The sequence below is a fragment of the Pleurodeles waltl genome, chromosome 3_1, assembly GCF_031143425.1.
Source record: "Pleurodeles waltl isolate 20211129_DDA chromosome 3_1, aPleWal1.hap1.20221129, whole genome shotgun sequence".
NCBI lineage: Eukaryota > Metazoa > Chordata > Amphibia > Caudata > Salamandridae > Pleurodeles > Pleurodeles waltl.
The window spans coordinates 1,760,813,701-1,760,840,022 of record NC_090440.1 but is presented as its reverse complement, the minus strand read 5'-3'; the positions used below and the strand labels follow the sequence as shown (position 1 = coordinate 1,760,840,022).

General features: G+C 44.8%; 1 protein-coding gene across 1 annotated transcript in view; it reads right to left on the bottom strand.

Annotated features, from left to right (window-relative positions):
- Positions 1 to 26,322, bottom strand: part of LOC138285590 (potassium voltage-gated channel subfamily H member 8-like) — a 1,338,351-nt gene that overhangs the window by 281,768 nt on the left and 1,030,261 nt on the right. The window contains exon 11 of the mRNA XM_069225730.1: positions 24,316 to 24,530. Within this exon, the coding sequence (XP_069081831.1) occupies positions 24,316 to 24,530 (215 nt within the window). The remainder of the gene's footprint in view (positions 1 to 24,315; positions 24,531 to 26,322) is intronic.

Genomic DNA, 26,322 nt, shown 5'->3' with positions numbered 1-26,322 from the left:
CTGCAAATTGATGAGCCATGCTGGAGTCTAAACGTTTTACTTCCATGTTCTTGTCGTGGGATTATGGTAAGTGCTCCAGAAACTAGAACGAGGACACACTTCAATAACTCAACAAATATCTTCCTCAGCCATGTGAGAAAAGGCTGGCGGCTAAGTAAAACATGCACTTTCAACAGCAGCAATACCAGTCTGTTGTTAATTTTCCAGTCATCTAATATAATAGAACCACAGAACTCTAATAAGCCACTAGAACACTAAGATTCTGTAGTCATGATAAAGGTACATGTGAATGCACACCTGAATGCCATGTTGCAAGAATAGGAGCTGGAGAAATGAAATAATTTCCTATGGAGGAGACTCCAGTAAATTACCAACAAAAGGTGTTTGCTTTTGCCACAGCAAATATGGTTCATGCTTTAGAAAACTAAAATTAGGACATAGTTTTCATACATTTTCAAATATCTGTTTCATCCATGCCAGGAAAAGAATCAAGCATATCAGTTTATTCCACATTGTTCTACTCTAGCTTCACCACAGAGGTCTAAAGAACGACTACAGTGCTTCATTCTATATTAAAGAGAAAAGAGACACCTTCCTGGATGCCATTTTGCACCATAGGAGCGGCTGCATTCAAAGCCTTTTCTATGAAACAGGCAGAAATAAATTGCAATTGAGGTGATAATGGAAAAAATGAAACCAGCTGTTAAACAATATGGACCACTTCTAAATACACAATATGGGCAAATGGAAAGGAATATTTTCTTGGACTCATCTATTTCAGGCATTCTAGCAACTGGATGAAAACCATTTTTCTGTCCGTCTCGGCCTTCTTCACAGGAAAGGGAATGATCCTAAATCTCTTCCTCCAGCAGGATGTCTACCAGTTCAGGCACTTTCTGTGAACTAGGTGAACATTTTACTTCTTTATTATAACCCCATGATCTTCACTGACTCTGACAGGGGAAGAGGCCAGTTGATGTTGTAATGAGGCACTAGCTATGAATCTCCTGGGTAGATATTAACCAGGTAAGAGCCAACCAATATGCAGCATTTTGCACACCTGTCTCACTTACAATTAGGAATCTTACTCCGATCACCAGTTTCAACCTACATCTACCGAGGAAGTTGTACCAAAGGTAAAGCTTACAGACTCTGTATTTGACAAAGCTCTGGGCTTGATTGTATCCTCATTTCTGAACAGGGTTACTTGCACTATTTATATGTTACTTTCTCAGGCAGTAGTGCATCTTCCTCTGAAGCTAGCCTTAACAACATCATTTCTTAACAAAGTCATTGTAAACCCAGCAGATAGAAACAGATAATATCTAGACACCGTGTTACTGAAGTAAAATCATGGGAAATGTTTTATTTCTAAATTACAAGAACATCTAGATCTAACCAGTTTAGAGTGGGACCATATCAGTCATGTTTTCATATGTACTACAGCACATTGTGATAGTACCCTAGGAGCTTTGTAATAAATACTTATGATCATGGACAATGGGGGGCTTGGTATTGTAAGACCACGACACAGAATTAGACACAGTGGATGAAACAGTGTTGCTGAATTTCTTTGATCTGCACCCAGGATGGATGGAACCCAGATGAAAATGTTTTCCTTTTTATTAATGACATGATTTCCACTGTCTGCTTAATTCTTCTCTTTCTTGCTGACCAATTTAATTCTAGAGCACCACCAGGTTCACCAAGTTCCTAGTCCATTTACCTTCTTTTTAGGGTTTCAGTTATCAGTCCAATGCTCATGACTGAACTGGTAGTCAGACTGAATGGCTCTCCAGAAAATGCTTCTGGTTAAGCAGATATGTCAATCATTTATCAAATTCATGATCCACCCCCGCTTTGTCACGTAGGCTCTCATTATTCTAATGAGACTACTGGATGTGGGCGGCAGAATCACTTGCACTGTGGGGGACTGAGTCTAACCCACTACAGGTGACACTTGTGAGCCTAATCCGGGTTTTGCTCAGGCTAACCAGCACTGCCTCATCTCCACCCAAGGGTAGCCAAGCACAATTGGTTCCTCAGGGAAATTGTGGTCACTCAGATCACATACTTTTCTCTCATTTACGTTAGTCTCACATATACAAGGACAATCAGAGGAAGTATATGTTTCAATAAGGTTTTAATGAAGCAACTGCATCTTAGATAATAAAGCATGTACTGCAATAACCAGGACTATAAAGCATGACAGTATTAAAACAGTGACAAGGAGAGTAAAGCATAAATATAACGCTACCATATTGTCACTAGAATCATTAAAATAATTCCTACCAAGGCTATGTTAGAGTTCAGCATGTTAAGCTCTACTTCTGCCCTTCAGGTTCCCCTGGGAAGACATCATCCCTCATACCTGAGCAAGAGGCCTGTAGTCTACATAAGTAGCTGTAGCAAAGCGTTCAGCAATCAGCATACAGTCGTGGTCATCTGGCTGGAATCTCCCTCTAACGTGTATGGCACAGAGAAGTGTTTTTTTAATAAGACAGCTGATGTTCTGAGAAAATGTCCCTACGTAAGGATGTGTATGTTTCTATGAACACTAGAGACAAAGCGTTACCACGTTTACCAGCAACCTACCTTACTGCAGCCTTTAGAAAAAGCACAGAGTGAAAGAAATGTCTTGTTTAAAAAAGCAATGCTGATCAAGGCAAAGAACAGCTAAATAGAGAGAAATAAAACAAGACCGCAAATGTAGCTATTGTTAAAAAAATAAACAAAGCTGAATAAAATATATCCAGGTTAAAGTGCACAGTGGCAGGCCTAGTTCGCTAACATAACATGTATGGAGCTATAACTAAAATGGCTACACAACAACTTGATTCAGTTAAACGGAGACTGGTGATATGTGGCTCATCAGGAATGCACATATTGGTGATATGGATCTCTCTGGATGAAGGATAAGCTGCACTATAAAGACAATGACCTCTAGGTCTTCCTGGACAATCATTTGGCTGTGATGCCATGGGTCACCAAGGGAACAACACCATTCGCTTTCTGGTGTTCGCATGCAAATCATTTAAGCAGAAGTAGGTGCAGAAACTAATTTCAGGTTAGGCTATGTCAACCCATTTTTTTTTTACAACAATGACCAAACAACACTTCTATAAACATGAGGTGATACAGAATTCTTCTGTCAGACTTACAGCTTGCCTGGGTGTAGGTACACGTCTCTAGTAGCAGATTCGCCATTCAGGGCAGAGTAAATCATAAAGGATGTGTCTTTGGTCCACAACATGAGCTCTGATACTCCCAAGACAAAATTCCCTTCAGTCAGCTACAGTAGACACCTAAGTCATTTAAAATGGGCTGCCTGCCTCTTTCACTTGTGTAATCTTAAGTTGTAGCAGTTTCCCCGGTTTAGGGCCTAAATAACAGAGTACTTGCCTTATGCTCTCAGAAATGACTGCTCCTACAGACACTCAACAACTAGAGCTCTGTAGAAGTACAATACTTAGTACTGCAGCTTAAGTCCCTTCACTGTGTAAAATCCTCCAAGACAACTTACGATTGGTAAACAACTACCTGTCATTCAGTGCAAGAGCTGGACACCCAGATGTTTTAAATACTCTGCCCAGCTTTTCATCTGGTTCTAATTTGAACTAGAAGTTGTTCAGTTTGCATTGCTACAGTATACAAATCCTCCAACTCACCCCAGTACAAAAGAAAATATACACTAAATCTGACACAAAATTAGAAAATCACAAACTGAGGTTTGCAATTCATTTCAGTTAATATTTTTACTGTCAACGTAAATAACATTTTGTGCACTCTGTTCCTTCCTTAATACACTCTTAATTAAATGAAAGTGTGAGGGTTTCAAAAGTGAACTGGAGTTCACATTGCTCTACAAGTGAAAATGCCAAGATACTAAGAATCATGCATGGAAAATTTACATGCTCTGAATCATGTGGTATGCTTTAAAGTAAAGAAATTCTGTTAAATGCTCTATGTTTTGGGTTCTAAATTGATCATTACCAATCACCTCTTCCCACAAACTAATGCAAAGGCACTACTCGGTTTAGAAATTCTGGTTGGGAAGTGCAGTGTCTGCCTCATTTCAATATCTCTTTCTACCAGGCTGAATGGTTGCACTGCCAATAGCATGGTTGGACTAGGAATCAAAATCAGCCCTGAAATTGTTTTTCAAAGCATCCTCAATCACTTCCTTTCAGTCAGATATACACTTAATAATTCAATGTTCCTCCAGGCTACTTTGATGTTCTTTAATGCTTTATAGCTTTCTACTTACAACATGTTGCCTAAAATTGATGGATCAGTTCTCTGTCATGCACTCAACATCAGTTATTGACCCCAACTGTTTTCCTATGTTTTTCCGGCTTGGTGACCACACACACATTTCAAGCGAGGTTGCCGAACCTTTCAGTCCCCAGCTCTGAAAAGAAACAACTATAATGACGATATCTACCCAGCTCCCAGAAGAAATACAAAAAGACACGTGGCATGACATAATTTCTCACTACACACCTTGTTGGACTTTTTTTTGCTTATGCAGGGTCATCCTCAATCTTTTTGCCTCCTGCCTTCTGTTTTTTCCTGACCTCTTGCTGTTAGCTTTTGAACTCTGAGCACTTTACCACTGCTAACCAGTGCTAAAGTGCATATGCTCTCTGTGTAAATTGTATGGTTAATTGGTTTATCCATGATTAGCATATTTGATTTACTGGTATGTCCCTAGTAAAGTGCACTAGAGATGCTCAGGGCCTGTAAATCAAATGCTGCTAGTGGGCCTGCAGCACTGGTTGTGCCACCCACATTAATAGCTCTGTAATCATGTCTCAGACCTGCCACTGCAGTGTCTGTGTGTGCAGTTTTAACTGCAAATTCGACTTGGCAAGTGTACCCACTTGCCAGGCCTAAACTTTCCCTTTTCTAACATGTAAGGCACCCCTAAGGTAGGCCCTAGATAGCCCCAAGAGCAGGGTGCAGTGTATGGTTAAGGTAGGACATATAGTAATGTGTTTTATATGTCCTAACAGTGAAATATTGCTAAATTAGTTCACTGTTGCAAGGCCTGTCCCTCTCATAGGTTAACATGGGGGCTACCTTTAAATCTGATTAAAGTGTAGATTCCTGTCGGGAGCAGATGGACATGGGGAGTTTGGGTTCTCTGAGCTCACAATTTAAAAATACATCTTTTAGTAAAGTTGATTATAAGATTGTGCGTTTGAAAATGTCACTTTTAGAAAGTGAGCATTTTATTTGCTTATACCATTTCTGTGACTCTGCCTGTTTGTGGATTCCCTGTCTGGGTCAGTTTGGCAGTTGGGCTGGTTGCACCTCACCCTAGAAAGTGACACAAAAGGAGCTGTGGTGTAGTCTGCATTTCCTGATGAGCCATCTGTGCTAGGAGGGAGGGGAGGAGTGGTCCCTCGCACCTGAAAGGGCTGTGCCTGTCCTCACAATGCAGTCTCCGACCCCCTGGTGAGTGTCTGTGGCCTGGCCTGGGCAAGGCAGGATTTCACATTCAAAAGAGACTTTACTTTGAAATAGGCATACTTCAAAGGAGAAATTGGGTATAAGAAGGGCACACAAAACCACAGACTTTAGATCACTTCTGGACATCAAGAGGAACCTCTGCCTGGAGATGCTGAGGAGAAGTGCTGCCCTGCCTGTGACTGTGCTTTGTGAAACTATCCTGCAGTTGCTGCTTCTGCCAGATTAAGATGGCAAAGACTGGACTTTGTGGGCCTTCCATCTTGTGAAGAAATATCTAAGGGCTTGATTTAGAGCTTGCCTCCTGTTGTTTGAAGTCTCAGGGACAGCAAAGACTTCTCTCTGACAGCACCTGGAGTCTCTGGAGAGACTCCTGCTCTGACAAGTGATGCCCTATCCAGTCCCTGGGCCCTTGAAAGGAAAGCTAGTGGAAATCCAAGGAAATCGACTTTCAGACCACTTGGGACCGACGCCGCTGCTGAATCCGATGACGCCGCCTGCAACCGACTCCGTGATCTTTGCTGGAACGCGACGACCTTCGCAGGTCCCACGCCGCTGCAGGTCCGCTGAAGTCTGCGACTTCGTGGAAGTCGCCGCACTACGTCGTGAACGACACCGCTCGAAGTGCATGAATTCAACGTTTCGCACAGATGCTGCGATCCCTGACTGCGCATCAACTTGTTTTCACTCTTCACCAAAAGTACTGTACTTGGGGGTCTACGCGACTCCGTGTCCGGCGCCTCTGGTGTCGACTTGTTGGGAACGACTCCGTCACGATGCCATGTTGACACCTTATCGAAGCATTTTGGGTTTCTATGCATTATTTTTGAGTTTGATCTTTAAAAATTCATAATTTGACTTGTGTATGTCGGATTTTTGTTGTTTTTGTCTTGTCTTGTTTAGATAAATACTTCCTATTTATCTAAACTGGTGTTGTGTCATTTTGTAGTGTTTTCATTAAGTTACTGTGTGTGTTGGTACAAATACTTTACACCTAGCACTCTGAAGTTAAGCCTACTGCTCTGCCAAGCTACCAAGGGGGCAAGCAGGGGTTAGCTGAGGGTGATTCTCCTTTACCCTGACTAGAGTGAGGGTCCTTACTTGAACAGGGGGTAACCTTACTGTCAACCAAAGACCCCATTTCTAACACACCTGAAAACGCTTGCACTTTCTTTGGGTTCTCCTTTCCTCAATCAGATGCTTTGGTTTCCTGTGTTTCCACGTGGATGAGTGTCGACTGCTCCTCTGTTGCTGAGATGACAGTCTAGTTCTTCATCACAGTTTGGGTCAGTCGTTGCAGTTAGCAGGCCCGCTTGCGGGTGTGGTTTGGGCACTTGCGGTTACCATAGTCCCTTTTTGAGTAGTCAGTCACAATATTGTATCCAAATATCTGAGGCAGAGAATAGGCCTGAAAGGCACTGTCCTTCTTGGGGATGAGGAAGGAGAGCGAGTACACTTGCTGTGCTGGTGTCGTGGTACTGGATCTATAGGCCCCCTTTCGAATGAGTGTACTTCCTCTTAGAGTAAGCGCTGGTGTTCTGGGGAGAGGGTGTGTTTGAGTGGTGGGACATTTGCTGGGGTTGTGGTGAGCACCAAGCAGTAATCCTAGCTTATGATAGTGAGGACCCACTGGTCTGAAGTGACTTCCGCCTGCTGTGGAAGAAACCCCTATAGTTTCCCCCTCAACAGAGGTACTATGATCCGAGGGTAAGAGTGAGCAAGTCAGTGTTTGGCTGGGGCAGCCACTTCAGCTGAATCGCCCTCCCCTTCTACCCTGGGAGTTGTTACCCCCGGGCACCCCCTGGCATAGGGGTTTGCTTGCTCCTGGTGTAGGTAGAGCCTTCGGGGGACATGGATATGGAACTTCCACTGTACTACAACTAGCGCAAAGAGCCGGGGAGAAGGTGTCAGAAGCGCACCCATGGCCTCGGCTGTGTCCATGTCTTGCTTGATTTGTTTGAGCATCTGGTCACCTGTGGTCTGAAGGGGTGCGCCTCATCAAAGGGCAGGTTGAGTAGGTGTTGTGGCATTACTGGCTTCAAACCAGTGACATGCAACCAGGCATGTTAGCGGATGAGTATGCTCGAGATGATTCTGTGCACCGCGGTATCCCCGGGGTCTAGGGCACACCAAATAGTTGTTTTGGATATGATTTTTCCCTCGTGACAAGATCATGGCCTCGTTCCCAATACTGTTTCAGTAGCTCACAAGTTATAGATGGCCAAAGTCAATGTTGGTACAACAGATCCTAATAAGCTTTGCTTTATAAAGAAGGCTGTCGGTTTTCCTTTTGTATTGATTTTTACAGATAAATACAGACAGAATATCAGCTCCTTTTTGGTTTGTATTTTTTTTTTTAATGCAAAAATATAGAAAATAAGCCTTATTTTGAGTGATCTTCAATTGTGTGAATCATGACTACCAGTCCAGTAGCTATTTAAACTAATACAAAGGTGCTTAAAAGAACACAGCATCGTTTTTCTAAGGAAGCTTTAAACAGTTACAGTTGTGTATTATACTAACATGATAATGCCATGTTAGTGTATTGTATATGTCTGATGCATTATACGTGGCTTTTTATGGCACAAAAAATTATGAGATGTGCAATTGCAAGTGTACCTTGAGCATTTAAACACATGTGGAAATATAACAGTTTCTTGTTAAATATTTCACAAAACACAAAATAAATACGGATAAATACAGGTAAAAATAGCAAAAAATAAATATGGATAATCACAGATGCAAATGTATAAAAAATAAATACCATAAACCTGGGATTATAATTATAAATCCCAAATGTTCCCAATATGCTTCTAACAGATTGGAAGAGTAGCCACCCACTGTTCAGGTGCCATGAAAGCCCCATTACATGTCAGTGTTCGGAATTCATGCACAATGAAGGAACACACAAAAAGAGTCTGGCTCTAAGTATCCACGTTTGTTTTTTAATAATCTTTAATTCATCGAACCTCCAGCCAACATGTTTTGCATGGCTTATTTCCCTTGGCTTCCACAGAGATGGAAAACATGTATGAAATGTACATTGTATAAGAATTCTGACATCTTCCAATCATAACCGAACCTTCACCACAATATCACATAAGACAGATGCTAGATCACCTGATTAAAATTACACAAAATTGCTAAGAACACCATGTGTGAATCCATAAATAAGTACATGTAAATTTACATCCTACTAGTTGGCCAATGTAATGCCACAGTGCTACATTAAATACAAGCAAGTTTATCGTGTGTAAATAGTGACAAGAATATATTTTAAGTGTAATAGAAAGTGAGATCATGTGTTCAGGCTATGCCACTCAAGTGATACACATAGCCCAAAACCATAATTTGTCACCCACAATACTAAAGGAAGGGCCCAAATACAGAATCATAGAGGCCCAATAAGAAAGCCTACTCTAATGCTTACAAATCCCTCGTGCTCATAATATTCACACCATTACAATACACTTTCAAAGTGATCATGAGGCTGAAACTTAGAACAGAATCAGAGCACCATTATATTAGATACCATGCTAGTGTCACTGCCAAGGTTCCAATTACCAAGTAAAACCTAATATTTGTAAAGTCTTATATTTCATCAAAAGCTCCACTTTTCAAATACACGAAAAACTTGAGAAACAAGACTCAACCTTTGAGCAAACACAAGTGGTGAACAAATACCCTAACCATCAACTGGTTTAAAATCAATATGCCAAGTACCAATGTACATAAGACTCACACTTACAAAGACGATGCTTTTTTGGAGTCAAAAGGTAAATCTGAGGCCGTAGTATGGGCCAAAGTATGAGGTATCACTGTAGAAAATGTTTTGCATGTTAGTACTATTGGAAACACATAAGTAGCAAACCGAACAAAGACCTCAACAATCCTACAGTATGCAGTTACTTTATAAAGTCTTGCTTCCGGTCACCACATCTAGTACAGAAGAGTGTCAGAATTCACCTTAGGCACCATCTTATAGTGTGTGATGAATAATATAGAAATGGGATGAGGTGATGCACCTCGGACGCAGACATGTAAGCATCAACATAGTGGAAGGACGCACCTCCCGCATAAAACAAATCCTACGACGTCCTTCTTGAGATGGTTGGTTTAAATCCAGTTGTGTATGGATCTAACATACCTTTAATCTCTGTTTGTAAGCCTAAAAGGGTGAAGCTTGCAGTAATTAACAAAAAGAGGAGTCAATAGGACACTACAATGAGAGACCTTTCTAGGACTTGAAAATCATCTGTGTTCACATAGGATTATTAAACCTATCAGAAACAGCAATATTAAGATTTATGAAAGACCTCTCTCTTGCCATTCCATATCCATAAAGAGATAGAAACAAAGGCGAAGGGATGGATTAAAAGAGACAACCCTGAATACATCCACCCCTTGAAATCGTCATTTGAGTAAATTAGTGTAAAAAATTAACAAAACAGGGTGAGCTACTCTCAACATAATAAAAGAAATACCAAAGGCATGCAAACTGTGAACATTATCATGTTATCAATTAACAAAATATATTAGAGAAAGATCCCACGTAGCAAATTAACCCGGCCTTCACGGTGCATATCTGAATACAGTATAAATCATCAGATTATCCATTACTGCATAAGAGGCCCAGTATATAGTAGATGTTAATGTAAAAACACATTGTGTCATTTTGTACCTATAATGTACTGTAACCCCTGGTCACTTTTGTGACCAATTTCTACACCTTTAAATCTTAATCTCCACATTGCCTCTGCTCTACAAAGTGTTAACTCCCCATTTCCATGTCTTGGATCCAGTGGATCATGCTGTATACCATGAAATTGAATCAAATCGTCAAGATTTATCTTGACAAATAGAAGAATGAAGGGCTAATTGGTATCTTTAATCCTTAAATCGGGTAGCCCTAAGATCTTCCATCATCCGTTCCCTCAAGGCCCTGATGGTACTGCCAATGTACACAATCCACATTTGCATAAAATGACACTCTCAACATATTTGGTGGAACATAATATGATTATGTGCATTCTGTATGCAATGGGTGTATTATATTGAAATTCATTTTTCTTACCGTCAGTACATGTACAAAAGATACAATTTTCACACTTGAAAATGCCTCTGCTGGCTTTCATAAGCCAGGTAGTCGGTTCCTCAGTCTTTGGGAAACTAGGGCTGACTATATTCTGTAAAGTCAAACTTCAAACGAATTCAATACTTGTTTTTTGTAATTCAGCCCTCCTTTATGGAATCTCCATTTAGAATATTCCAATGTTTGTAAAGAATGCAGCTCAGTTTACCTGTGTCAGTGCCATAAATTGTGATCAATCTAGTAGCTTTCCTGAGCTTTCATGTCCCCTCAGATTGTTACTTAGTCTACTTTCCCTATTGAGGTGTATGAGGTGTAATGCTTTATGAAAGTCATGTTTTATTATCTGTTCCCATATCCTCTCCTTCTGAATCTGTTTCCCATAGCTGTCAGTGTTTACAAATGTATGCTCCACACTGCAGTTTTCCTGGCCCTCACCATCTCACAGTAAGAAATCCCTTTCAATTGTGTCCTGTGGTGTGCCCTACTAGCATGAAGGACCTCGTTACATATTGTTTCTCTTCTATGCAACCTACTCTCTATTCTAATCTCTTTAATGCAAACTTCTACATTTAGGAAACACATTTTTAGTGTCGAAATTCAAGGCAACGTTGGTGTTATTCGGGTTATCATTCCAAAATGTGGAAAATTGTAACAGTTGTTTAATGGATCCAATACATATCATCAAAATATCATAAATAACATGGCCCCAGTATACTATATAATCTGTCCATTCAGCCCTTCCTGGGCCACATATATGTCATCCCTCTAACCACCCCATAAAGAGGCAGGCGTACAAAGCTGGGAATCGTGAACTCATTTCAGTTCCATAGGATTGTTTATATCAACATTTCTCAAATGAATAGACATTGTTTGGCAAAATTATATTGGCCACTTCAAGAGGCATTTCTGTGTTCTCATAAAAGTTCACTGGTCTTTTTCTGAGGTAGAATTTCAAAGCCTCATGGACCCATCTGTGTTCAATGTTAGCATATAAAGATACTACATCTAATATCAGAAGCACCATTCCTGTTTCCCAATTTACATCATTGAGTATATAAAGAATGTGTTTGGTATTTCTAAGGTAAAAGGGTAAATTAACCATGTTCGATCCTAAACCTCTATCGACATATTCAGACAAATGCTCAGTCAGACCACCAATTTCAGAAATAACAGATCTCCCTAGTGCGAACGGGGCCTGCTTGTGCAATGGGTAATGGCGTTTATCCTCTCTCAAGTACATGTACTCATCATCATTAACAAGTTGTCTCTGCAATCAAAATTTAAGTTTAGTATTGATATTCTTGGTTATGGTCCCTCTAGGGTTACTAGTCAATTTCTCATACTTCTCTATATCACTAAGTTGGACCAAGATCTCATGATTATAGTCCTTCCTGTTCATGATGACTGCATTTCCTACCTTACCAGCTTCTCTAATAATACTAATGACTTGATCTTCTCTTGACTGATCCAATGCTTTCATCTCTACAGTGATTAAATTATTTCTAACAGGAAGTCAGCACTTCATTTTTTGCTCTTCTGCCCACTTATACAGGTCACATATGGCCATCGGGTGGAACATATTAAGATTATTACCACTTTGTAGGTGAGGAATACATTTGGACTTCACCATAAGGCCGCTGTCCTCTGACAGATCCCCTTGAATATCAAGTTCTGTTAATAACTCGGTTATGTTATCAGAATTCATGTCTGGTTTATTGTTAAAAGCAATTTGGTATCATAGAAATCTTGAATAGATGCCAGGGAGGTGTTAGAGGAGCTCCCCTATTTCATCCCAGTGGAACCAGTCGTACTTGGAGAGCAGGCCTATTAAACTGAGGATACACCAATGGGTGCCTAATTGGGCTGCAACATGTTTATTGTCAGCCTTAATCTTCTTGCTCTCCTTGTCCGGGGGTGAAGCATCACCGGTACCCTGAGCGTTGGCATGCTTATGGGCTGTGTGCACTACCATGGAGTCCAGGGGGGAATTGACCTCTGAGGTATGGATGATCTGAGGGAGAAACTTTGTATTTCTTGTCCAGGATAGGAGTCACCACTTTGGTTTGACTGACTCCTTGAAAGTTTCAGGAGTGGTTTTCAGCATGATCTTAAACATGGGTAGAAATTGGAGAAAGCGCTGTGGAGGAGAAGGTATCCACTAGGAAATACTCGCCCTCTTAAACCTCGTGTAAGTCTACTTTGTAAAAGGCTGAGGCTCGATGAAGAATCAAGGGGTTACATCTGGAGGGAATGATTTGGCAGGATAGAGTCCACATTAGTTCCCAGTGGGTCAACATTATGATTATCCCAGGGGTCAGCCTGAGGCTCGGGATGAAAAGGGACATAGGAGGATCTAAAAGACATGAAGGACTACCTTCCCCAAGTGATCAATATGGTGAGGAGAGTGATTGTGGTGAGGGGTGTCCCTGCAGAGGAGAAGAAGGTGGAGGAGGGAAGAATGGAGGTGATGGTGAACGTGGTCTAGGTGGAAGCAGACTGGTGCCCCAATCCTCAAGCTTTTTGGCATTGGCTGGTGGTTCAGGCTCCAAGGAGAGACCTTCCTCAAAACGAAACTTCCTCTTGTGAGGAACGGTGTCCAAAACCTTTGGAGGGGGGTGTGAGTGGATCCTGCTGGTTAGAGGATGTATCACCATTTCTTGTTGGTGTTAGGTTCTTGTTGCAGATGCTGCAAGACTGGTTACTCCTGGTCATAGGAGGTTACAGAGGATCGAGCTATTGGGGTTGGCCTTTTCAGTGCCAAGGATGATTTCTGGCCTGCTGGAACCAATGGCGTTTTTGGCGCCAAGGAAGTTGATAGATCCAGGGACAGACTCAATGCCTGTTTCAGCATCTGTGCCAAAGGGTGCTCTAAGTGTGGAGGGTGGTGTTGCCGCTGAAGGCTGAGACTTCGATGGCAGTTTTGAAGCTGAGGGCTGGATTGGTGTTGGGTCCAAAGCCTTGTGCTGATGCTGACCATGGCCCTCAGACAATAGCGGCTGGAAAGGTTGCCGTTTGGCTTCAGGGTTGCCTGACCCTCTTAAAGGCTATGCTGGGCCTGAGAGCAGGATTGGGACAGAGGTGTATGGGGTCGTGAGTCTACATCTTTTTCTGAAGGACTTTGACGATGTGAGGGTCCTTCGACTCGGAGAGCGAGCTTGGCTTGGGGCTGAAGTGGACAGTCTACTCATTAGAGGGTTTTGAATGTTCTTCCTTCTCAATGTTGTTGTATCGTCCCCCGCTTGCTGTACCATGCAGCACTGAGCGAACAGTTATTTGCATCGGTACCCCAAGGACCTTTTAGATCGGAGTGCGAGTCAGGCCACACAGGAAGCCTTGTCATGATACAAGGGCAGACAGAGCTGACCACCTGATAATGGGTCATCCAGGGGTAGTCTGCTCTACACTGTGGGTGGTACTTGTTGGACTTTTGCTTATGCAGGGTCATCCCCAGTCTTTTTCGCCTCCTGCCTCCTATGTTTTTCTGACCTGTTGCTGTTGGCTTTTCAACTCTGAGCACTTTACCACTGCTAACCAGTGCTAAAGTGCATATGCTCTCCTGTTTAAATTGTATGTAAGTGGTTTATCCATGATTGGCATATTTGATTTACTAGTAAGTCCCTAGTAAGGGGCACTAGAGGTGCCAGGGCCTGTAAATCAAATGCTACTAGTGGGCCTGCAGCACTGGTTGTGCCACCCACATAAGTAGCTCTGTAATCATGTCTCAGACCTGCCACTGCAGTGTCTGTGTGTGTATTTTTACACTGTAAATTCGACTTGGCAAGTGTACCCACTTGCCAGGCCTAAACCTTCCCTTTTCTTACATGTAAGGCACCCCTAAGGTAGGCCCTAGGTAGCCCCAAGGGCAGGGTGCAGTGTATGGATAAGGTAGGAGATATAGTAATGTGGTTTATATGTCCTGACAGTGAAATACTGCCAATTTCGTTTTCACTGTTGCAAGGTCTGTCTCTCTCTCTCTCATAGGATAATATGGGGGCTACCTTTAAATATGATTAAAGTGTAGATTCCCCTAGAGAGTAGATGGACATGTGGAGTTTGGGATCCCTGAACTCACAATTTAAAAATACATCTTTTAGTAAAGTTGATTTTAAGATTGTGAGTTTGGAAATGCCACTTTTAGAAAGTGAGCATTTTCTTGCTTAAACCATTCTGTGACTCTGCCTTGTTTGTGGATTCCCTGTCTGGGTCAGTTTGACAGTTGGGTTGTTTTTCACCTCACACCAGACAGTGACACAAAGGGAGCTGGGGTGTGATCTGCATTTCCTGATTAGCCATCTCTGCTAGGAGGGAGGGGTGGAGTGGTCACTCTCATCTGAAAGGACTGTGCCTGCCTCTGACAATGCTGTCTCCAGCCCCCTGGTGTGTGTCTGAGGCCTTGCCTGGGCAAGGCAGGATTTCACAAGAAGGTGTGAGTCCCCTTTGAAGGAAGGTGACTTCAAAGACTAAAATGGGTATAAGAAGGGCACCCAAACTTACAAACTTCAGAAACACTTCTGGAATCAAGGGGAACCTCTGCCTGGAGAAGAGCTGATAGCTGAGGAACAAGTGCTGCCCTGCCTGTGACTGTGCTTTGTGGAGCTTTCCTGCAGTGCTGCTTCTGCCAGAGTAAGAGGGCAAAGACTGGACTTTGTGTGCCTTCCATCTTGAAGAAGAAATCTCCAAGGGCTTGATGTAGAGCTTGCCTCCTGTTATTGAAGTCTCAGGGATAGCAAAGACTTCTTCCTGCCAGCACCTGGAGTCTCTGGAGAGACCCCTACTCTGCTCTGTGGTGCCCTTCCAGTTCCTGGGACCCTGAAAGGAGAGGCTGGCAGCCTAAGGACAAAAATACACGCACCGAGCGCCGTGCGGAGAAAAGATCGACGCGAATCCGATCGCGGCGGAGAAAACGACGCGACGCCGGCTCCGCAGCTGAGAAACGACGCCGCAGGAAACGCGACCGGAGAATCGACGCCCGGAGCAGGAGAAACGACGCGCAGCATCGCTGACGAAGGCTGAGAGATCGCAACCTGCGCCGCGGGACTTTCGGACCGTCGCGTGGCTGGCTTTTTCGACGCGCATCGCCGTGCCGAGCTGTTTTCGACGCATATAACCGTGCAGGGTTATTTTCGACGCACACCGCCCGTGCGGGGTTATTTTTGACGCAAACCAGGTACATTTACACGCTAGCAGCGCTAGTGTGTTGTTACAACTACCTAAAGACTCTTTTTATTTTAAACCTTTAAAAAATCATAACTTGACTTGTGTATGTTGGATTTTTGTCGTTTTGGTCTTGTTTTGTCTAGATAAATATTTCCTATTTTTCTAAACTGGTGTTGTGTCATCTTGTAGTGTTTTCATTAAGTTACTGTGTGTGTGTTGGTACAAATACTTTACGCCCAGCACTCTGAGGTTAAGCCTACTGCTCTGCCAAGCTACCAAGGGGGTAAGCAGGGGTTAGCTGAGGGTGATTCTCTTTTATCCTAACTAGAGTGAGGGTCCTTGCTTGAACAGGGGGTAACCTGACTGTCAACCAAAGACCCCATTTCTAACATTGGTGACCAGCGGTCGGGATTTGGACTTGTATTTGTACTTGACATACAGTAATTAAGTGTACACTACTGTTTTGATCTCAGACCACTACGTGACCACATACTACTTGTCTTGTGATTCTGCTTTTTGTTCTCTGATGTCCTCCTGGAAGTATTGATAATATTTTTGGACTTTGTTTTTTGGTTGTGAAGCCTTTGCAGAAATGGAAGTCAATTTCTGGCACCTATCTATGTATAAAAAGTGGCAGCTTAAAGCATTCTGCATGGAAAGGGGACTGGCTGTGAACAAGGAATCCAGAAGGGAGGATCTTGAGTCAGCCCTGTTTCAGGATGAATTGAAACGTTGTCAGGCAACACCACCAAATGAGTCTGAGGAGGATAACTACTCTGAGGAGGAGGATTACTCCAAAGAGGAGGGCAGTGGCCCTGAGGAGGGAACAGAAAGAGATGATAGGCTCCTAGCTCGAATCCGGAGTCTGGAAGAGTTTAAGAGGGCCGAGGAGAAGAGAGCCTTAGCCCTGGCAGAAAGGAGGAGGGACTTAGAGATTAAAAAAATGATTTATGCTTACGAGCTTAAATTGAAAGAGCTGGAAGTCATGAGGGCTGAGTCCAGCTGGAATGGTGGCAGCAACAATTGTATATCCAGTGATGCTGCAGAAGTACACATGCCCAGAGAGGTGGTGCCCTACTTGAAGGAGGGAGTTAACACACGCCAGGAGGTTCAGGGGTATGAGGTAGCTCCAGTGATGCACAGGGTCCCTGAGGTGGATTGGGGAACTGGCATGGGGAGTCATATTCCTACTGGTGGGAGGGACACTCTACTGACTCTAGTTGAGAGTGACAGGGAGAGGGGTTCCCCCCAGGTAGAAGTCCTGGTTATGGAGTGTGAAAACATCCCAGAAGAGTGTGGGTTGAGTGTCAGGGACAGTCAGGTACTGTCTCACCAGTCTCAGGAGGGTGATGTGGGGTGCTTTTTCAAAGCAGAGTCACTGGATGGTTGGGTGAAGGGTACTTTGGTTAATTCATGTGAGGGGCTGAGTGATGTAATTGCTGGAGAGCATATGTCTAGTCCTTATTTTCCAGAGCTATGCCAACACCAGGTGGAGTGTGAGTTCTCTGACCCCAGGGAGCTTACAATGGAGGCAGACTTCTGGGTGAGTACCAGAGAGTCTGAAGAGGCATTTGGGGGTGCTCCTGAGAGGAGTGGTCTAGGTAGTTCCCAACCAAGTGAGGTAGGGAAGGATTGTAGTGTCCCAGGTAGGTCCCAGTGTAGTGGGATGGGTGAGGGACCCCATGTCCAGTCTCAGAGGAGAGGGAATGGGGATGGGTTGAGGCCCAAGGTGCCCGAGATCCGGTCCCAGGTCCTGGAGGGTTCCCTGCGGGAACACCAGGAGGGGAGCCTAGCCTGTACCATAGGGCCATCTGTTGAGGGAGACCCCACAGTGTCAGGAGAACTTGGGGGGGCGGCTGTAGCCAGCGTCCCACCAGTTCTGGTGTCTGGCAGTACCACTCCTAGTGAGGGGGTGCAGAAGTCCAGACAGAGGGTTGAGAGGGGGTTGCGGACCCCAGTGGAGAACCTGGAGGGTCAGGGGTCAGCTCTGAGAGCAGAGCCCCCCATGAATGACCTTGGTGAGACCATTTCTGGGTTGGGGGGAATCCAGACTCTGTCAGATGGGCAGAGGTCAGGAGACCTGCGCCAGCCAGACTCTTGTGTGGCCCTTCGGGACAGTGTGTCCCTTGGGGGGGGGTAAGTGTGCCCCCCTGGAAGTCCTGGTGTGCCAGGCAATGGTTCAACCGCAGGGTGGTGACTCTGGGTTGAATGATCAGGTTCAGGGGGTAAACTCTGACCTGATGGGGGGTAAGTGTGCTCCCAAGGAAGTCCTGGTGTGCCAGGCAATGGTTCAACCGCAGGGTGGTGACTCTGGGTTGAATAATCAGGTTCAGGGGGTAAACTCTGACCTGATGAGGGGTAAGTGTGCTCCCAAGGAAGTCCTGGTGTGCCAGGCAGTGGTTCAACCGCAGGGTGGTGACCCTGGGTTGGATGACCAGGTTCAGAGGGTAAACTCTGACCTGGTAGGGGGTAGGTATGCCCCCCAAGAAGTCCTGGTTTGCCAGGCAGTGATCCAGTCTGTGGGTACAGACCCTGGATTGGGAGGCCAGGTTAAGGGTGTCCCCCCTGACCTGGAGGAAGGGGCTACTGTTAACAGTGCCCCTACCATGTTGTCTTCTGGGGGGGCCACTCCTAGTTGGGTGGTTCGGGACCCCAGAAGAGAGGGCAGGGGGAGGGAAGCCTCACCCCTGGCCCTGGTCCAACCTGAAGGTACAGACCCCAGGTTGAAGGATCAGTTGCAGGTTAACATCCCTGCACTGATGGAAGAATTGTGCAGGACTGCTTCTACAAGCACCCTGACAGTTTTTGACTCTGGGGGTGCCGCTTCTGCAGGGAGGGTACAGAGCCCCAGAGGGGAGGACCAGGGTCAGGTTGTCATCCCTGACCTGGTGGAAGAGAGAGTGGTCAAAGGGTGCCAGGCACCTGGGGCTACCACCCCCCACTCTCCACAGTCACAGTGGTTAGAGAGGCCTGAGGTCGGGCTCTCATCCCTGACAGTTGTCTGGGGCCACTGTGGCTTACTGTCCTGGTGGACAGAGTTGCCCCTGGGGGGGGGAGGACGAGAGTCACACCCCGGGGGTGGAGTGGGCAACACCACTGTGTTGGCCCTGGTGGTACTATCTGCCCATTGCAATACATCTGTGAGCAAAGTAAAGTTAGGTGTTGCACAGATGGTGTCTGTAGATGTGGAGAAGGGTTCCCCATGGGTTAGCTTAGTGGGCCCTGAGAGTATGGACAGAGGGATCCAACTGGAGTCAGGAAGGCGTAGAACTGGAACATGCCCCTGCTGTTGTGGGCCTGGGTCCCTGTTCTATCGCCCCAATCAGGGAAGTACATCAAGGTATTGATTGTTCTCCCCTGGCTTTAGGCTGGTAGGGGGTCGTGTTGGACTTTTGCTTATGCAGGGTCATCCCCAGTCTTTTTCGCCTCCTGCCTCCTATGTTTTTCTGACCTGTTGCTGTTGGCTTTTCAACTCTGAGCACTTTACCACTGCTAACCAGTGCTAAAGTGCATATGCTCTCCTGTTTAAATTGTATGTAAGTGGTTTATCCATGATTGGCATATTTGATTTACTAGTAAGTCCCTAGTAAGGGGCACTAGAGGTGCCAGGGCCTGTAAATCAAATGCTACTAGTGGGCCTGCAGCACTGGTTGTGCCACCCACATAAGTAGCTCTGTAATCATGTCTCAGACCTGCCACTGCAGTGTCTGTGTGTGTATTTTTACACTGTAAATTCGACTTGGCAAGTGTACCCACTTGCCAGGCCTAAACCTTCCCTTTTCTTACATGTAAGGCACCCCTAAGGTAGGCCCTAGGTAGCCCCAAGGGCAGGGTGCAGTGTATGGATAAGGTAGGACATATAGTAATGTGGTTTATATGTCCTGACAGTGAAATACTGCCAATTTCGTTTTCACTGTTGCAAGGTCTGTCTCTCTCTCATAGGATAATATGGGGGCTACCTTTAAATATGATTAAAGTGTAGATTCCCCTAGAGAGTAGATGGACATGTGGAGTTTGGGATCCCTGAACTCACAATTTAAAAATACATCTTTTAGTAAAGTTGATTTTAAGATTGTGAGTTTGGAAATGCCACTTTTAGAAAGTGAGCATTTTCTTGCTTAAACCATTCTGTGACTCTGCCTTGTTTGTGGATTCCCTGTCTGGGTCAGTTTGACAGTTGGGTTGTTTTTCACCTCACACCAGACAGTGACACAAAGGGAGCTGGGGTGTGATCTGCATTTCCTGATTAGCCATCTCTGCTAGGAGGGAGGGGTGGAGTGGTCACTCTCATCTGAAAGGACTGTGCCTGCCTCTGACAATGCTGTCTCCAGCCCCCTGGTGTGTGTCTGAGGCCTTGCCTGGGCAAGGCAGGATTTCACAAGAAGGTGTGAGTCCCCTTTGAAGGAAGGTGACTTCAAAGACTAAAATGGGTATAAGAAGGGCACCCAAACTTACAAACTTCAGAAACACTTCTGGAATCAAGAGGAACCTCTGCCTGGAGAAGAGCTGATAGCTGAGGAACAAGTGCTGCCCTGCCTGTGACTGTGCTTTGTGGAGCTTTCCTGCAGTGCTGCTTCTGCCAGAGTAAGAGGGCAAAGACTGGACTTTGTGTGCCTTCCATCTTGAAGAAGAAATCTCCAAGGGCTTGATGTAGAGCTTGCCTCCTGTTATTGAAGTCTCAGGGATAGCAAAGACTTCTTCCTGCCAGCACCTGGAGTCTCTGGAGAGACCCCTACTCTGCTCTGTGGTGCCCTTCCAGTTCCTGGGACCCTGAAAGGAGAGGCTGGCAGCCTAAGGACAAAAATACACGCACCGAGCGCCGTGCGGAGAAAAGATCGACGCGAATCCGATCGCGGCGGAGAAAACGACGCGACGCCGGCTCCGCAGCTGAGAAATGACGCCGCAGGAAACGCGACCGGAGAATCGACGCCCGGAGCAGGAGAAACGACGCGCAGCATCGCTGACGAAGGCTGAGAGATCGCAACCTGCGCCGCGGGACTTTCGGACCGTCGCGTGGCTGGCTTTTTCGACGCGCATCGCCGTGCCGAGCTGTTTTCGACGCATATAACCGTGCAGGGTTATTTTCGACGCACACCGCCCGTGCGGGGTTATTTTTGACGCAAACCAGGTACATTTACACGCTAGCAGCGCTAGTGTGTTGTTACAACTACCTAAAGACTCTTTTTATTTTAAACCTTTAAAAAATCATAACTTGACTTGTGTATGTTGGATTTTTGTCGTTTTGGTCTTGTTTTGTCTAGATAAATATTTCCTATTTTTCTAAACTGGTGTTGTGTCATCTTGTAGTGTTTTCATTAAGTTACTGTGTGTGTGTTGGTACAAATACTTTACGCCCAGCACTCTGAGGTTAAGCCTACTGCTCTGCCAAGCTACCAAGGGGGTAAGCAGGGGTTAGCTGAGGGTGATTCTCTTTTATCCTAACTAGAGTGAGGGTCCTTGCTTGAACAGGGGGTAACCTGACTGTCAACCAAAGACCCCATTTCTAACAGTACTGGAAAGGTATTTTCCATTGTGATGATCACAGAGGATTGAAGATGGAGATTAAAAGACACAAGGGGTGTTGGCCCCTAAAGGGTGTCCATAAGAGTCTGATTGATCACTGAGCCTGCTGGAGGGCACAACACCACAGAAGAATCTCCAGACTACAGTATCTTTTTTCCTACGGGTATGGAGAAATTTGAAGGCGAGTGAGATGAACAATGAGAGGTGTCGACCCTGCGTGCTGTTCAAATGCAGCCAAATCCGATGGCGGGAAAAAGCAATATAACAATGGAGTTGATGCTCATGCACATTACCAGTAATAGGTGGAGTCACTATATCTTGTAATTCGAAGTCTCCTTTAAAGAAGAACAAGTTGCACACCTCTGAGCCCCCCAATGACAGGAGTGTGCACAGCATGCATATCTACAGCTACACATACGGCAAACACAGTTCTCAGGCCGCCTAGTAGAATCGTAATGGCAGTCATCTCCTCTATTATCTGTTGGAATGCAAAAGGTTCTTTTGTATCTACAACCACTGAAATGGGTTCCCTTGATTGATGAGATCGCTGAGGGTGTTTCTAATAGTGTCATAGACCTTTACGTATCATGAGCAGTAACTGGTCCTCCCTAGAAATGATAGATCATCACTGGCATTTTTAGACGCTATTGCTTTACTTAAGGCCTTGATCTTTTCTTGATCTGAGCTCTTGCTGAGAATACGTGCCCATTAAATTTTAGATGGTGCTTGTGTAATTTACATTTAGAGGCTTTCAGGGCCAAGTTCGCTTCCAACACTATTTCCCACATCTGATCAAAGCTTTTGTTGTAATCCTCAATGAAAGTTCCAAATACCAATATGCCATTGGCATAGTTTAATGATTACACAGCAGAGCGGATTACTATATTGATGGCTTCCTGTACTATTTCTGCCACAGATGACACTTCAGCGCTTTGTACTTTGAGTCTCTGTGGAGCTCCAGCTGATACCTTTTGTAGAGATTTAATGTGGAGAATGTTTGGGTTCCATTCAGAAGTCTGATCATGTCCATTAGGTGGGGCCCTGGGTGTCGTCTCTCTGTAAGACCATGTTGGACATCCCCATGTCAACAAGTAGGTGCACTTTGCCATCAGAGTTTTGCTTAGGAAAAAACACTAATGGTAACACTTATTGTGTTGGCCATCGAGATTTGTGCAAAGATACCTGCTGTCAGCACCTTTTGCTATACTTCCTCTACTTTTTTGTGTAGGTGAAACGGTACTCTCCCGTGATGCTGATCTCTGGCTTGGTGGCTTCATTTATGTGCAACTTCACTGTGATTTTTTTTTTTTAAATCCCAGGCCTGTGAAGTGTTTTAGAATTCGTTTTTCCGGCCAGGATGGGCTTCTCAATCATGATTATGACAGTCTCAATGGTGCGATCTATGTAGGCAAGCGTCATCTCAAAATTGCCACAGCATGCAAGTGGTTCTATGGCTAGTCATGTTTACTCCTGACATTCGTCCAATGTAGTCATGGTTTAGGGTTCTTCTTTTCATATTCGGCAGAAGAAATATAATTTAAGAATGCTTCACTGTCCAATGCAAAACAGTAGGGTGATCATGCGTTTTTGTTTTACAATTTATTCATTAGCCACCATGCTGCTTTGAAGGTGAGAGTCTTGGAAGTAATGTTTCTCACTGATCGGAGTTTACTGCTGTGTGTTTTAAATACCATGTGCATGCCTCTCTTGGGTCAGAGCAGGTTGCCTATTGCATGATGTTTGCTTGTTGTCTTGCGCAAGTTGTTACTCATAGTTCTAATATCCAGATGTCTGCAACGCAGGCTCTTCGATGTTCATCATCAGTTGTTAGATTTGCATTTACGGGCTTGATGTATCTCCAGGTTTTTTTGATCTTCTTTATTGTTTTATGGCTTTGTAGTTACACCAAGTTTCCCAATGCTGGTGGAGCAGTTCGCCATCATGCACTTGCCATCAGTTCTTGTCACCAACTGTGTTTCTGTATCCCTCTCCAGCCTGCATACCGGAAGTCATGCCACCTTTAAAGCTAGGCTGCAGACTTGCAGTTTCAGTCCTGATCTCTGAAGAAGGACACCATTAACAACATGACACTCCGCGGAACCTCTCTGATCCCATCCCTTTTGTCTCTCTATTCTCCTCTCTCTCTTCTCGGTTTCTGACGTTTCTTTCTCTCTCTTTCTCCCTACCCTCCACCCAACCCCGAAGCCCTCAAGGTTTTGCTGTGCCCCTGCAATTATCTTTGGGGAGCTGGAGAAACAAAATAATTGTCAGCAGCTACCTAAGGCCATATAAACCGTCAGATGGTACCAGTCCCCCCAGGAAGGGTTTAGGGGTATAAATGGCCAGTCTGGCTCTGGCCAGCTGTGCTGACAAGACTCTGGTGGGTAAGACGGGTAAGCTACCCTCAAAGATAAGGTGGTTAGCCCATTGCCCGGGAAGACCCCTATACACAGTGAAAGGGAACTTTGGGAATGTCCGTCTGACTGTCTGGCTTAAGAAGCGCAGCTGTGTTGAAAGGTTCCTGGAATTTCTACGGGCCAAGGTACAGAGACGGACTGAAGGAGTGCTGGAATGCCTCCGCTCACCTGCCAATCTCTCAGCCCATCTCTGAACCAGGCATCTGTTTCGGCTCTGGTGAAGAAATGTCAGGTGTATGCAATTCTAAATTTGCAAATAGCAGCCAGATAGGTCAATCCCAGGTGAATCCCACCCAGCACCCAGAGCAGGGCCTCGACCAGCCCCAGTATTTACAAGCACTGTGAACTGAGTGAAAGGTGGCCTGTTAAGCATTCTAAAAATACTTTAATGAATGAGTCGTGAGATATGTAACACTAGATGCATGAGTCGTGGGATATGTAAAGGTTGGCATGGTAGGGGAATAGTGGGTTTATGACTACATGATGTCAATGAGGGTGCCAATGAAGTACCACAGCATTTCACTAAACACTTTATTAGGACTTTAACCCTTGCTCTTTTCTTCTATTATTCTGATGGTCACCTAAGTGACAATGCAGGTTCTGTGTATGATGAACTCTGTGGTAGCCACCAGAGTTCATTAGAAAGCTACTTACATCTGCTTCGCTCCCCTTGCGCAGATTGTAGGTCAGGTCGTGCTGGATTTCGCCGATGAACTTCTGTGAGTACTCGGGATAGAGCTCGAGTACCTCCCTCAGTCCCTTCAGGCTGATGTACTGGAGGTCGCAGTAGGTTAGCGCCTTCACATTGGCATTCGTCTTAATCACTCGGTCCTTGTTCATGAAGTCAGAGCCAATCAAATCCCCTTTACCTGGAAGTTACAGGAAACAAGGCATTTCAGAAACTGTGTGCAAAGGATCCTTGGAGCTAACATTTTAAAACAACATTGAATTTATTCGTGGAGGTGCTTGACATGGTTTGCATGTAAGCTTTTTTTGACCCTGTTCTAAGCATGTAAGTATATTTTTAGTTGACCGATTTTTCCTGGTCTGTGATTTAACACCATCAATGTACACTCACATGTTTTACATTTCTGAATGGGCAATTTGTTGAACTGTCAGTGTGAGGCTGTCAAGAGAAGAAGGGGCAAGAACTGTATTTCTGGAAGGTTTGGCTGTTGTGGACAGACTATCTGAGAGGTCCTGAAGAGTTCGGCCATTTCCAACTTTTGAAACACCTAGTCATAAAAAAAAAGTTTTGTTTAACTTCACAGACTGCTCAGTGAAAAGAAGTGTCTATATCTGAGGCTGCGGTAACTTTGAGGCCAGGTTAACCAACACTCCTTGCTTCCCCCTGATTAGCCCTGGGTTAAGGAAAACATCTGTGCCAGCTAAGACTTCATTCATAGCACTTGAAAATGCCCATTGCCTCTGAAATAGCTTGACGTGGGGGAGTAGAGGATGTCCGAAGGTATGATTGAAATCAAAATATCCCCCCAGCATAAAATGCAAAACTCCCTGGCACCATGAGGTTTGAAGCTGTACACCAGTAGCCAAGAAACATTACCCCACCTCAAAGCCGACACCAACCAAAATCTAGACTTTTAAGAGAGACTTTCTTGCAAGAACTCCCTTCAGATCATGGACTGTTTATTACAACCTACAGACGTGGGCTCCAGAAAGGTCTATAACGCGATAGCAATCATATCTGGGAGACAGCAGTAATTATTTACCAGTGCTCAAGTTGTGTAGAAAAAATGCAAGATTCAATTTTAGCAATTTGTCTGTCTAGCCTGCCAAATAGTTTGCCAACTCATTGGTTTCCTATAATTGCTCAGGGTTCATGCAGCTTCCATAATTGGATTTGTGCTTAAACGATTTTGCATGTTCAAATCTCTTTTTGTGTGGAAGATAGCAATGACGTGCATTTGGGATCGAGAGCGTGTTTCTTTAGATGAGACAAACCTCGTGCGTTCTTTCTAGCGCCTGTGTGCGCCTCTTTATTCCTAAAAATGTTTGCGTCATTGATACCGGAAAAGAGCGTGCGATCTGGTGCAACTAAGCATCTTTTTGCCTTCGAACGAGTTGGGCTTTAACATTGAGTAGAATTCAAATACGGAGAGCATGAAAGCCTATAGATGGGTTCAATTACTCTTACCATTTGAGAATACTTAAGGATGTCTGTTATTATGCGAGGGTGTGTGTGTGTAAGTGCCGGATAGCAACTAAGGTTGTTAATGAAATGTCATGTGGAGTGGCTGCATCTTTAGCATAGCGCCCTGAGGCGGACATAAAAGGAGGAGAGACGCATGTGAAGGAGCGGGAGGTAGAGATGAGGTGCAGGCAGGGGCGGCTCCCCCATAAGGGCGGTGGAGTATTGCTTCCGTGCCAGCAGCGGCAGCTGCAAAACTTTTCCACAAAAACGATAATGAACTCTGTTTATTATCGTTTTGGGGGAGAAGGGGTGGGGCCACAGGGGTGACGATCAATGAGGGGGAGTGCTAAGCTTTCCCCCTCAGAGCGCATGTATGTTTGGCCGGCCGTCTCGGGCCGGCCATACACACATGCGCACAGGGCTCTCTTCAGCCCAGCAATACGGTTGCTGGGCTGGAGAGAGCCTGGACAGGCTTCCAGTGTGCCTGGGAGTGCCTTGGCTGGGCACTC